The 13,445-nt window shown below is 54.4% G+C and overlaps 1 protein-coding gene across 1 annotated transcript; it reads right to left on the reverse strand.

The window, feature by feature from the left end:
* Window positions 1–21: 21 nt before the first annotated feature.
* LOC311186072 (neutral amino acid transporter B(0)-like) lies at window positions 22–9,246 on the reverse strand (the record flags this gene model as incomplete). Its single annotated transcript, XM_084256959.1, has 8 exons — window positions 22–256; window positions 1,534–1,668; window positions 1,769–1,963; window positions 2,869–3,102; window positions 4,783–4,931; window positions 6,310–6,357; window positions 6,789–6,831; window positions 8,684–9,246. 8 exons carry the CDS (start codon window positions 9,244–9,246, stop codon window positions 22–24), a joined length of 1,602 nt encoding a protein of 533 aa, XP_084113085.1.
* Window positions 9,247–13,445: the final 4,199 nt, after the last annotated feature.

A 13,445-nucleotide genomic window follows, 5' to 3' on the forward strand; every position in this document is an offset into this window, starting at 1 on the left:
GGGGAAGGTCCCCACTACCGTTTACAGGACTGATTCCTCCTCACAGGGGTCAGCATCCCGAGCAGATCCAGGACAGCGTTTGAGGAGGGGATTCCCCTCCTCAGTGGAGACTAGCAGCGGGGCCTGGAGCAGCTCCATCTTCACCTGGATCAACTCAGGCATTGAGCTCCGAGACCCAGAATGGTCCACATAATTGTGGAGGAGCCCCGCCCCAAAGGCGTCACTTTCCGCGTTGAGGACGGTACAGGATCGGTCCCTGAAGGGGAGGGCATGACAGGGAGGTGAATGAGTGGGGTCTGGAGGCCCCTCTGTCCTCTCCCTCTGGAATCTTGACACACCCATCACCCCCATCTCCACTCCATCATTCCTCCACTTCCATCCATTTCCTTCCCCTGTTCTATTTCTAGACCCAGTTCATCCCTTCATCCTCCCAGAATCCCAAATAGCCCTTCCTCTTAGACCTTCGAAAATCTCTCTTCAACTCAAACCCCAGAAATCTCATACCCCTCTTCTTTGCTCTGGTTCCCATATTTTCTCTGCCTAGAGAATCTCAGAGAACTCCCCCTCCATCTTCCCAGGACCCCAAATGATTCTTTTTCCCCACAAAACACAAGACAAGTTCCTTCTGGAGCCTCTAAGCCATCCCTCCCTCCTCTTGGGAGCCCAGAAGACCATACTCTTCTCCCTCAGACCATACTAAGCCCTAGCTCAGGGCATTTTGGGTGCGTCAAGATTCTCCCCAGAATCCTAAGGATATCCCTTCCTCTTTAATATAGTATACATTTGTTAGTTCTCAACGATGCACACCTGAAACTTAAGTTATATTACAAAGTTAGTTTAAAAAAAAATTTAGGGCCTCCCCAGTGGTGCAGCGGGTTGAGTGCTAAGCTGTGAAGTGTCCGCAGCCTCTGCAGTGCCGGTATGATTCCCGGCCGGCCAGGGAGATACCCACATGGTACAGCAGACCTCTCCTACTGCGCCCGCTGCTCCCTTCAGCAGTGTATTTCTGTCATCTGCCTTTTCTGCTCCCTGCTTTGTCTCTGGTGAATCCGCTCAACCTCCTGTGCCTCTGGCCTGTATCCCAGCTCTTGCATAAAAATAAATAAATCTTAAAAAAAAAAAAGAAATGTTTTCTTAGCAGGGTCTCCCTATTGGCCTAAGGGGTTAAGAGGCAACCTATGAAGCAGTCCACAGCCTTTGCAGCATGAGTTCGATCCCCCTGCCGGCCATGGAGCAGCCCACATGCCACAGCAGACCTCTCCTGACTTGCCCGCTGCTCCCCTCAACAGTGTACTTCGGTCAATCTGCTTGTTCTATTCCCCACTATGTCTCTGGTGAATCCTCTCATCCCCCACACTTCTGGCCTCTACCCCAGCTCTTGTACGCATGTATAAACCTTTAAAATATATATATATTTTTTAAGAAAAGTGGATGAATTAAAAAAATACACACACACACACACAGCCCCACATGCTCTAGCTCACCCCCTTCCCTGGGGCACCTCTGAGCCCCCTGAGGTCAACCCACACTTACACCAGCCACTCCACAGCCAGGATCAAGGAGATGTAGTGAAATGGCAGGTTGACTGACTCCAGGATGATGGCCAAGGTGAGGACGCCTCCAGCAGGGATGCCGGCAGAGCACACGCTGGACGCCGTGGCCGTGACCCTGGGGGTATAGAGGGGCAGTCAGGAGAGGCAGCCAGAGAGCCCTTCTCCTTGACCCGCGTCCGTTCCAGGGGATGGTCAGGCGCCCAGCCCACACTCACAGGATGGTGATGATATTCACGAAGCCCAGGGACCGCTGATTGAGCTGAGCGATGAACACCGCGGCCACGCACTGGAAGAGCGCCGCGCCGTCCATGTTGACCGTGGCGCCGATGGGGAGGATGAAGCGGCTGATGTGCTTGGCGACACGGTTCCTCTCCTCCACACACTTCATCATCAGCGGCAGCGTGGCGGAGCTGCAAGGGGCCACGGAGCTCAGCGCGCTTCAGCTTCCAGGCCCTGGGGCCCCGCCCACCATGCAAGCCCCGCCCATAGCACCCTACCCTGCCTAGACCACCTGCCTGCTCCCCATCCCTCAGACCTGGCTCACCACACAGACCACCATACCTGGTCTAAGTCCTGCTAGCACTCAAGCAACACCCATAACACCTGGGCGGCCCGGACCCCATCCCCTCCCTGGATCACAACCTGTATTTCAGACCTGACCTCTGCCCTGCAGCCTAGCCCCGACCACCTCCTCCCCAGACCACAGGACCAGCCCCTGACCCTGGCACAGGCCCCGCCCACCGGCCTAGACCCTCACCCCCAGCCTCCCTCCCAGGGGCCCAGCCCTCCCATGTCCTTCCCTTTCTGGAGCCTAGAGGCAGGAGGGAGCCCCCAGAATGCAAGCATTCCAGAAGGCAAAGTCCCTGATGCCCCGGGGAGCAACTGACTGCTATTCCTCAAAATACACGGGAAATTCTACCTAATTCTATGTCAGAGAGCTCTCTGATAGCCCACGCCCCACATCTCCAACAACAGACCTCGGCCAAGAATTACTAAGTTCTTGGGGATGCTGCTGCAAAGGTGGGGTTGTGAGGGAGCAGGACCCTTTCCTTCCCAGAAGGAGATAAGGGTTTCATAAGATTGGATCCAGGAATGAGAACTACGGTCCCCCCAGGGCTAGGCCTGGCAGGGAGGAGGGGGCATTAGAAGGGGAGGGGAGGTCTAAGGCAGTGCTTGCCTAAATTTTGGAGGGAGGGGAACCTAGGACCTTAGGAGGAGCTGATAAAGGTATGGCGCTGTGCCCCATCTGGCGTCCCCAAACATCTCAGGGGCCTTGAGACCTCTGTACACCACCGCAGCCGGCCCCAAGGCTCACCTGGAGGAGGTCCCGAAGGCCGTGGCCAGCGCCGTTGTGATGCCCCACAGGAAGCGGTAGGGGTTTTTGCGGGTGAACAAGAAGTAGATGAGGGGCAGCACCAGGAGCCCGTGGATGGCGTGGCCCAGCAGGCAGCACAGGATGTATTTGCCGAGGCTGGCGAAGAGCTTGCCCACGTCTTCCATCTCCACAATATTGCTGGCCACCAGGAACATGATGCCCACAGGGGCATACCTAACGACACAGGAGACAGACCAGCCTCTGACCACGCGCTCCTGGGCCAGTCACTGGGTGCTTCACTCGGCAACACCCCTTTCCAACTGCCCTGGCCATCAGGAAGCACTCACCTTCAGGCACCTCCTCTACCCTGCCCACCACACTCTCCCCGGAAGGTAGGCAGCTGGGAGGCCCTCGGAGCCTGGCAGCCTCCATCAGCTCTCTGAATGCCTGCGTTCAGATTCCAACTTGACCCATGAAAGAGGAGAGCCGTCCAGGCTGCGGTCATTTACGTCAGGGGGCTTGTTAGAGCAGCTACTATGGCTTAAAGCAACACTTCCTAGAGGGGAAAAGGCCCTGCTCGTGTATTTATGACAACTCCCAGGTGCGAAGGATGCAGGGTGTGCAGAGCCCTTGAATGCCACCGAATCTTCACCCGAGCCCAGGCAGGGGCGCCAACCAGCGTCTCCCACAGCTGTGCTGAATCAAACAAAATCGAATTGGCCTGTAAAACAGGGGTGAGGATGCCACCACCCCGCACGGAACGCTGGGGGCTGAAGTGAGATGCCAGCTGAAAGGAGTTGAAAGCTCTCTGTACACATTAAGTGATCTATAAACTTGTGGGTTTATTAGCAGCCTCTCCGGGAGTACAGATCTCAGGGGGGGCCTGCTGCTCCCCTCCCAGGATGGCTTCCCTGACTGCTTGATCTAAATGGTTACTTATATCCTGAAACCCTTCCCTCCTTGGGTAACAGAAAAAGGCACCACTTCCCAGCCCCCTCTGAAGCTTGGCTCGGCCAGTGCTGAAGTTCTGGCAGATGAGATGTGCCAGAAATTATAAAAGCTAAGGACTGAATAAATATTAACTGTTATTGTTTACTGTAGGCATGTAATAGGTCAGGCTCCATCCCAAGAACTTTACCTGTATTAACTCATTCGTGCCCAGGGCTATCAAGCCGTTTTCAGATGAAGAGACCGAGGCACAGAGGGGCTAAGTAACTCGTTGTCCGGCACACGACCGGGAAGGCACCTCAGGCCACCCAGCTGCAGAGCCCGCTCTTAACCGCCCACCATCCCATCTCTCCCGCAAAGCACTTTTAGCAGTCAAAGCACAGCAGCTTCTGACCTCGGCTGCCTTGGAATGAGAGCCTGGGGTGGAGGGCTGAGATGCAGGCAGGGTCCTGAGAATCGGGGTGCAGCTAGGAGGAGAGGGGACTGGGGCAGGAGCATGAATGGAAGGCAGAGTCCTCTGCACATTTTCTTCTCATTACTTGGGGTCATTTAGTAAAACTCAAAATGATCATAACTGTGGCTCATGTTTAGGGAATGCCCAGTAGGTGCCAGGCAATTAGAACACCTTCTAAGTGCTTTTCTCTTCACGCTCACCCTCTAAAGTGGGCACTATTTTTTCAGACACCGAGCCAAAGGCAAACATCGGGTTACATGTAGATCTCAAAAACTGACCACATTGTGGCCGTGGCTGTAATTATCTTCCAGTAAGATCAGAAGGTGCAGGCTTCGGTCTGACTGCTCACAGATACAACACTGTCCTCACTTTACAGATGAGCAACTCATCAGAGAGGGTAAAGCACTTGTCCCAGTAACACAGCCAAGAAATGGTAGATATTGGTTCCAAGGAGCAGAAGGACGGTGACAATATCTCATACCCCCGCTGCCGCTTCCCCAATCTCCACTCACCACATGATCCAGGAGACCAGCACCATGGTGGCATCATTGAAGGAATTGAAGAAGCGTATGAGCAGTTCGCCCTCAGGCCCCAGCTTCCGCAAGGCCAAGCCAAATACGATGGCAAGCACCACCAGGACCAACTCTGCTCCCATGGGCATCTTTGAGCAGGAAATAGAAGGTGAAGGGAAGAGGGAGGTAGGTGTCAACCTACATAGTCACTGAGTGTCTGTCCTGAGCACTGGTGGGACCCAGCAGAGATAAGACACCACCTTATCTCTTCCTCCCAAGGCTCACAGTCCAGGTCCAGGAGAAATATGCTTGTGACCAGAGATCACCCCACTGAACAAGGCTGGAATGCGGGAACCACAGAGTACTATGGAAATTAGGGGGGTATTCTAGTTTTGGGAGGCTGGGGAAGGGTCAAGGAGGGCTTCCTGGAAGAAGGAGCTGATTCCAAAGAGCAGAACAGAAAAAACAGGAAAGGTGAACCAGATAAAGAGGGGCAGCAGAAGATTCTAGAGGTGAAAACATCCAATGGCCAAGAAATGAGAGCAACTGGGCATATGAAAGAACAGAAGGAAATCCACCATGGCTTCAAGGAATGAGTGGGGAGAATCACAAGATGAGGCTGGGCAGGGCCCTGTGGGCTGTGGTGAAGAGGTGGGATTTCTTGAGTGGGAACTAGGGAGCATGGCAGAACTTAGGCAGAAAGGAATGTGTAGATCAAGGAGGAGGCCAGGGCAAGATGGAGCAGGGGAAAGGGAGACAAAGAAGAACCTGCCCAAGGTGGGGTTGTGGGGAGGGACAAGAGGAGGCAGAACAGAGATGTCCAGAAAGGCAGAGACTGAGAGGCTGCAGAGAGTTTAAATCAAATTGCACACCAGGGCCTCCCTGGTGGCACAGGCGGTTGAGCGCAGCACTGTGAAGCTGTACGCAGCCTTTGGGGTGCTGGTTCGATCCCCACCAGCCTCGGAGCAATCGACACAGGGAAGCAGCCCTCTCCTGTAGCGTCTGCTGCTCCCCTCAGCAGTGTATTTCTCCAGTCTGCCTGTTCTGTTTCCCACTCTGTCTCTGGTGAATCCTCTCACCCTCCCGCGCCTCTGGCCTATACCCCAGTTCTTGTATAAATAAAATATATCTTAAAAAAAAAAATTCTAATGCCTCCCCTGGTGGCGTAGGCGTTTGAGAACAGCACTGTGAAGCTGTCCGCAGCCTCTGCAACGCGGGTTTGATCCCGGCTGTGCAGCGAGGGTCCCACATGGTGAAACAGCCCTCTCCTGTCCCGCCCACTGCTCCCCTCAGCAGTGTATTTTGTCAGTCTGCCTGTTCTGTTCCCTGCTCTGTCTCTGGTGAATTCTCTCACCCTTCCCCACATCTGGCCTGTACCCCGATTCTTGTATAAATAAATAAATCTTTAAAAAAAAAATTCCACACCAATTATAGGAAGATAGAAGGCAGACAAATCTGGGAGGCACAGGGGACAAATCAAAAAACAGAGTACAGGTAAGGTCACTACAGCCCTTCCCCAGCTCTCACCTTCACCCATGCTCCATCGATCTCTTTCTCTCCATAGGAGGTGGAATACTGCAGGGAGAATTGGGGCGAATTAGGGTCCATTTCACTGAAGATCCCCCCACCCGGTACTGGAACCAAAAAAGCTTAGAGTCTGTCCTAGGTACCCTTTAAATCTCATTCCATCTGGCTGGCAACCCCACCGAGGTAGGAGTCCTCATGCCCCCATTTTCCAGAGGCAGAAAGCAAGGCAGAGAGGTAAAGGCACCAGCCAGGGTCACACAGCTAGAATGGGAACCCAGAAGGTGGTTGGAACCCATAATCATGTTTGTGGAGAAGGGGTGTAAATTAGCTTCCAGGGACACCCAGGAACTCTGCAAGATAAATATGCCTGTAAACATGTGGGCATGTGTTTTTCCCAGACACCTTCCAAACTGAGGTGCTGAAGTCTGCAACTCACGGTCTCCCTCCCTGCCCACCCTCCGGGACACCATAGGACTCACTGAGTAGAAGGCTGCAGGCAGCAGGTTGGAAGGGAAGTTATTTCTGCAGAGACAGACATAGGAGGGGTTGTTAGACACCACAGGGGGAGGTCAGGGGGTGTGGGAGGCTCTGTTGGCCTCTTTGGTGGGGGGGAATCTTGGAGGCCACGTGGCTAGCACCCAGGGCTCTGACAGGTTCGATCAGGCAGAGTTGATCTGGCCTGCACTTATTTTTAGGGTGTGGGGCGTCTGAGCTGGCCTCCTGGGCCCCCAGATGGCTGCTGTTGCAGCCCTGAGGGACTGAGGATGGGCGTGGGGAATGCTGGCTTCCCAGGCAGGAAGGGGCAGGGTCACTTGGGGCCTCAGCACCACCCCCTACAGCAAACTAAATACCCTGGGCATCTAGCATCAGCCACCTCTGGGAGGGCTGGAGTCTGGGGGCTGGCTGGTGGGTCAGAGGGTTCGGGGAAGACCTGGGTGTGACGAGCGAGACAGGACAGAGGGTGGTAAGATGACTGCATGCCACTCATATGCATCTGTGTTGACACAGCCACTCTCCTGTGAAGGTGTCCGAGTGACTCATTAAATCCCACAGAGGGACTGAGGGAGTCAGACATTGGCCTCACGCAGTCTCTGGGAGACAGAAATACCAGCAAGGGTGCGACTTACCTCAATCCCCCCACAGCCCTCAGGGACCCACACCATGATCCTTACTTCACAGAACAAGAAACTGAGGCACCAAGCTGGGATTTAAACCCAAGCCAGCTGGATGCCTGTTCCTAATCACTAGGCTTCTTCACAACCTCCCTGTCACCAGAGACCTGGGTTGTTTTCAGGGTGTTGGTGTCTGGGGTGTGTTCAGATATGTGGGACTTGGCTGGTGTGGACTAGGTAGGGGCGAGGGTAAACATGAGTGTGTGGGTGCTCAAATGCTGGGCTCATCCTTTGAGCAGCTGTTGGTGCTAAGGGGGTGTCAGTATCATTGTGTTTGTGACAACTGGTGTAAGGCCATGTCTGGTGAGCTGCTGCAGGCTGGGTGTCTGTGTGCCTATTTCCAGCTGTGGCCACCCCACACACCACTTCCCGGAAGTCCCAACTAACCTGAGGCACTGAAACAGCAGAGGCACCAGGCAAAGTCATGTGGTCCCACCAGCTGCCCTCTTTAGGGGCGGGGGAGGGGGAATAGGATGGGGGGTTCTAGGTGTGAGGCAGAAGCCAGGAGGAGAAGATTCTGGACCCCTTCTAACCTGCTCCCTCAGGACAGCATAATGAGGGGAGAGCAAGGAAGTGGGATGTGGAGTCAGAGATGGCAGGAATGTGTGAAGAGGAAGCCCCAGAGGCCAGCTCAACTGGGTGGGAAGGCAACCTGAGAAAAAAACTGGCCAAGTCCACTGGAAAAGTGACGGGGGTGTGGGAGCCCTGGAACTGGGAAGAGGGTCATGTGGGGGTCACTAGAATCACCTCACGTCCGAACTCAGGGGTCCCAATCCCCGTTCCTTGACTCCACTCTTTATCCAGAAGCCCCATCTGGGCCCCTTGGCACCCAAAGCTCCCCTTCCAAGGAGACCTCATCAGGGTCCTCTCCCATTCAGGAGACCCTCGTAGGCCCCTCAACCCACAACCACCCACTGAAGAAGCCGCACTGTCTCCTACCTCAAAGACCTTCTCACCTATCACCCACGTGTGGGGTTCCCTTAGGGGCACAGGCCACACGTTTAGATGCCTCTTCCCCCAGCCAAGTGTTCTCACACGCCACACCCCAACCCTGAAGGGGCCAGAGCTCCCCTCGCCCCCAGCACCCCGTTTTCTTTTCCTAAGGTCCTAGGGATGTCCCAGCTCTGGGGACCCAGAACCTCCTCTTGTCCAATGGGCCAAAGAAGTCCCTTCCCATGCCCCACCAGTGGAGGGGGTCTCACCTCAGTAGGTACAGCAACAAATGGTGCACCTCCTTGGTGGGGGCGTCTCTCCAAGTGCCTCTGGGCCCCAAAAATTCGTTGAAGGCGGCGCCCGGCTGCAGAGCCATCGCCAAGCCCACACCGAGCCCCGAGGCCAGCAGAGTGGTGACCAGGAAGAACAGCAGCGTCCAGGGGCCCAGGCGGCGGAGCGCGCTCGGGTCCAGGCTGGCCGCGCTGCCGATCAGGCTGCACATCACCAGCGGCAGGCTGATGAGCAGCAGCAGGCGCAGCAGCAGCTCGCCCGGGAAGGCGAAGGCCGCCAGGCGCGCGGGGCCCAGCGCTTGCGCGCCGCCGGCCGCGGACACCCCCAGCCCCAGCGCCACGCCCGCCGGCACGGCCACCACCGTCAGCAGCACCAGCAGGTTGGCCCGAGGGCAGAGGCGCACCTGGTCCCGGGAACGGCAGCAGCCGCCGCCTCCTGGCGCGCTTGGGTCCTCCGCAGGGACCAGCACTGGAACACCGTTGGCGGTGGGCTCCGCCGCCGCGAACCCCTTGAGGTCCTGCTTAGGGACATCGGCCACCATGATGAAACCCCGGGGTTCCTTAGCGCCTGGAATCTGGAGACGCCTGGGGCTCCTTCCCGCGACTTTCCTTAGAAGTGAGAGCTGAGCCCAGAGCCTGGAGGCTGGAACTTCGAAGAGTTCCTTGGAGTTTTGAATCACCGCGCCTCGCTTCCCGGCGCGGGCAAGACGGGGTGTCGGAGATCCTCAGGCTGGGCGCTGGGGCAACTCCCTCTTCCAGCTGTGCCGGTCGCCCCAAAGCTGGCAGCTGGAGAAGTGGTTTCTTGGCTCTGGGGATCAGGAATACAGGAGTTTCTCTGGATGGAACTTGGGGTCCGGAAGGCGGAGGGCGCCCACACCACGCAGGTCTTCACGTGCCTAGGTTCTGATGGCGCAGATCCGGGCGGCGGGGATTCAGGGTGCCTGGGTCCTGAGACAGGAGGGCTGGGAGCTTGAGTCTGGGGAGCCGGGAAGCAGGAGGTCCCGGAGGAGGGGGGATCAGGCTCTTGGGTCCGGGAGCGGCAATTCGGGCCCCTGGTGCGGAGGGCGGCGACCCAGGATGCTCCAAGCACCGGCTCTCAGCCTCGAGGGGTTCTCCCCGGCGCGCCGCGAGGCTGTGCGCCCGCCTAGCGGAAGCACCGGGCTTAAGGGCGGAGGCGTGGCTGGGAAGGCGGGGGTGGGTGTCGCGCGCACAGAGCCCGCCCAGCGAGGGGCAGGGCCGAGGCCCCGGGTGCAACCACCCCTAAAAGGCGGAAAAACAATAGACACTCCGGACCCAGGCCTGCGTGTGCGCGGGGGTGGATGTGGCGGGGTGTAAGGAGGATGTTTTTCCCGCCCAAAAATTTGGGCTGCGGGTTGGGGCCATTAAGCCAAAGCGAGGTTCTCATGAAAGTGCGGGTAACCCCCAGGGTGACTCATTTGCAGGTCAGTTCTTTCGTCCTAATTTCGGTCTTGGGTCGCCTCTGGGAACTTGAATTGCTCACTGTGAAAAATGAAGATGATGAAAGTTCATCCTTCACCGGATGGGTTTGAGAGTAAAATGAAAGGAAATGATGTATTTATTAATGTTCATAATTTGTAAATGACTGTTCCCAGTTCCGAGAACCACACACTGTTTTGCTAACATTGTCACCCTCTTCCTCCTAGGTACACAATTTGCAATCCATCTATTAAAAATCATAATTCAGTTTAATGACTGGGCTGAAGTTTTCACAAGCGCTTTCTGCCAAATATTCCCCGCCTCCATAGTTTATTACCAAAAATTTTCAAATAAGCAGAAACCCGTTTCTTCATGCTTTATAGCTACATGAACTTGCTTCAACCCTCTACAATATCTGATGCAAATGGTACCACTATCCCCTTTTCACAGCTAAAGAAAGTGAGGCTGGGAGAGGTGTGACTTGCCCCCCACTTCAGTCACTGAGCAGGACAATGGGACAGATTCTGCCAGCCCATAAATGTCCTTGCTGTAGAAGTTGCTTTCAACTCTGGAAGAGATGTCAAAGCATTGACACTAGCTGCTTCACAGTTGTTTCTCTCCCCCCAGCAGATGAAACTGGGCCCTATCCCACATCTGTTCTCCGTGCCCTTTCCTCCTTGCAATGCAGCTGACCCTAGAAAACACGGTTTTGAATTCTCCTTTCCATTCTACGAGGGTCTTTTTCTCTCCGAGGGTTCAGGTTCACATTTACGGATTTAACCACCCTCCGATGTCAGTTTGCTGAACCACCGATAGAGGAGATCTGCAGGGGGCGGGGGTTGAGTATCCCCTGTGTTTTGGTATGGGGGGAGAGCTGAAACCAATCCCCCACAACTACCAAGGGACTGCGGTAAGTTTTGGGGTACTCAAGATTTATATGCAAGTTTTTGACTTCAGAGAGGGGCTGCGGTCTGCACCCCAACTCTATTGTTGTTGCAAGGTACACTGTATTTCTCGAACATGTCCACCCAATTCCTGTCTGGTTCTACTTGACACCTCTCTGCATTCCGCTGGTGGAAGTGGTTTTTTGAATGACTGAAGAAATGATTACTGAATAGACAGCTGCTGACAGAAGAGTTTGGACTTTATCATGAGCGAAGGCATTGGGGTCACTCAGAGGGTGGGGAGATTCAGTTAAATCTATGCCTGGGAACATTCCAGGCTCTTCTCAGTTCTGGGGCTTTGTATGTTCTATTCCATTTGCCTGGAATACTCATTCCCTAGACTTGGTCCGACCCCTTCTTGGCGGCGATGCCTCCTTTTCCAGGAAGCCCTCCCTGACTCCCAGACTGGATGAAGCCTTGCTGCTGGGTTCACCCATCCCAGTTCTGCTCATTCTTCTGGTCACCTTCTGGGATCAATCACAGGATCGAGGTATTTTAAGCTCCGATGACCTTTTAAGATCAACATTATAAATAAGAAGAAAGTTCAACAAGGAGGTAGTTCTTTCATAGATTGTTCTCTCAGGCACAGACTCACAAACTGAGTGCCTTCCCACCTGCTGGGTACAGGACCTGGGTACCATAGGGCAAAGAGAGCATGAGAGGCCTCAGCAGCAGGGTTTCAGGTACTATGTCAGCAGGTGGCCTGGCTGCGGGTGGGGAAACTTCTTACCCTCTGGTGAGCAGCCCCCTCCCCCAGTGGAAAAGTGCCCCAGGCTATTTGGACTGCGTGGGCATAGACCAAGTTTAGTCTGGTCATTGTCCTCCTTCCCCATTCCAAGCCTAGGGGTGTCAGACAAGGAGTCTGGATGGAGGGAGGAGGCTCCAGGACTCAGGCAGCCCCAGAATCCCAGAACCTTCCAAAAGTGTGGGGTGAGTCCAAGTCAAGAGGTTTGAGGGTTTGGCCTCAGGATTGGCCAAGAGTGTCCCACCCCCTGCCAGCCTCAGGCCTGGAGGGGAAAAGAGACCAACAGCCAGTTTCAGTCTGTTTTCCTCTGGCTCAGCCAAATCTATCCAGATTCAGATGTCGTCATTAGCAAAATAATAATAATAAAAAAATAATAATAATAATAACAAAGTTCTGGGGCTCCTAGAAGGAAGTGAGTGGGGCCAGGGGAGACTGGGCTGAGCTGTGGGGGCTCTGGCCTCAGTTGCCATAGTTCTGAATACAGTCCCTGGAGGAGCTGGTGTCTGTCAGCAGAGGGGCTGAGTAAACGCCAACAGACCTGGGATCTAAGCTCTCAGAGAACACAGCCTTTCCTGCTCGCTCAGAGTCCATTTCATGCATTCAAGGACCTTTTCTTCTGAGCACCTACTGTGTGCCCAGCTCTGAACAGACTAGTCCTGGGGGCCCAGCTATCACTGAGGCAGACTTCTCCTCCTGGTCTCAATCTTACAGGGGAGACTGACTGTGACAACGCAGAGGGAGCAGGGCACTGAGGGGAAAACCCACAGCAGAAACCCAGGCTGGGGAGTGCAGTCAGAGAGGTCATCCTGGAGGAGGAGGCACCTGAGATGAATGAACTTCAATTTTACATTGAAGTAACATTGGTTCATGACATTACCTAGGTTTTATGAGCTGAATATTGATGAATGGCAGAACTGATTAGTGAGGGGGGACGAAAAGGGTACAGGCCGAATATACAGTCAGGGCAAAGACCGGGAGGGGAGTAATTTCTGAAACCGAGACCAGTTCCATGTAGTTGGGTAGAAAATCCAAAGGGAAAATTGCTGAGAAATGAGACTTGAGTGTGGGTAGGAGGAAGCTCAGGTAGCTAATGAAAAGACTGTCAAAAAAAAAAAAAAAAAAAAAAAAAGACTGTCAAAATCATTCATTTAGCACATTTCAGTAGTCCTGCTGCTCCCTGGTTCCAAGCAAACTCAAAAGGGACAGAAGTCCAATCCTAACAAACCCCATGGAGAGGACAAAAGGACTATCGACAAACACTTGCTCTTTCTAGAATTCCACTTGAGTGGTGTCCTGGTTCTGAACACCTATCAATCACCTGCATTTTCAAACCTCACTTGGCAACCCAGTCATAGGGCGTAAAATCAGTTGGCAAATCTCAAGCAGTTGGTTAAAAAAAATATGAGCCCCGGCCGGCAAGGGTCCCACATGGCGGGGCAGACCTCGCCTGTCATGCCCACTGCTCCCCCCTCAGCAGTGTATTTTATCAGTTTGCCTGTTCTGACCCCACTGTGTCTCTGGTGAATCCTCTCACCCTCCGGCACATCTGGCCTGTACCCCGGTTCTTGTATAAATAAATAAATCTTTAAAAAAAAAATGAACCATCAGAATTCAT

Source organism: Talpa europaea (genome assembly GCF_964194135.1).
Source record: "Talpa europaea genome assembly, chromosome: 16".
Taxonomy (NCBI): domain Eukaryota; kingdom Metazoa; phylum Chordata; class Mammalia; order Eulipotyphla; family Talpidae; genus Talpa; species Talpa europaea.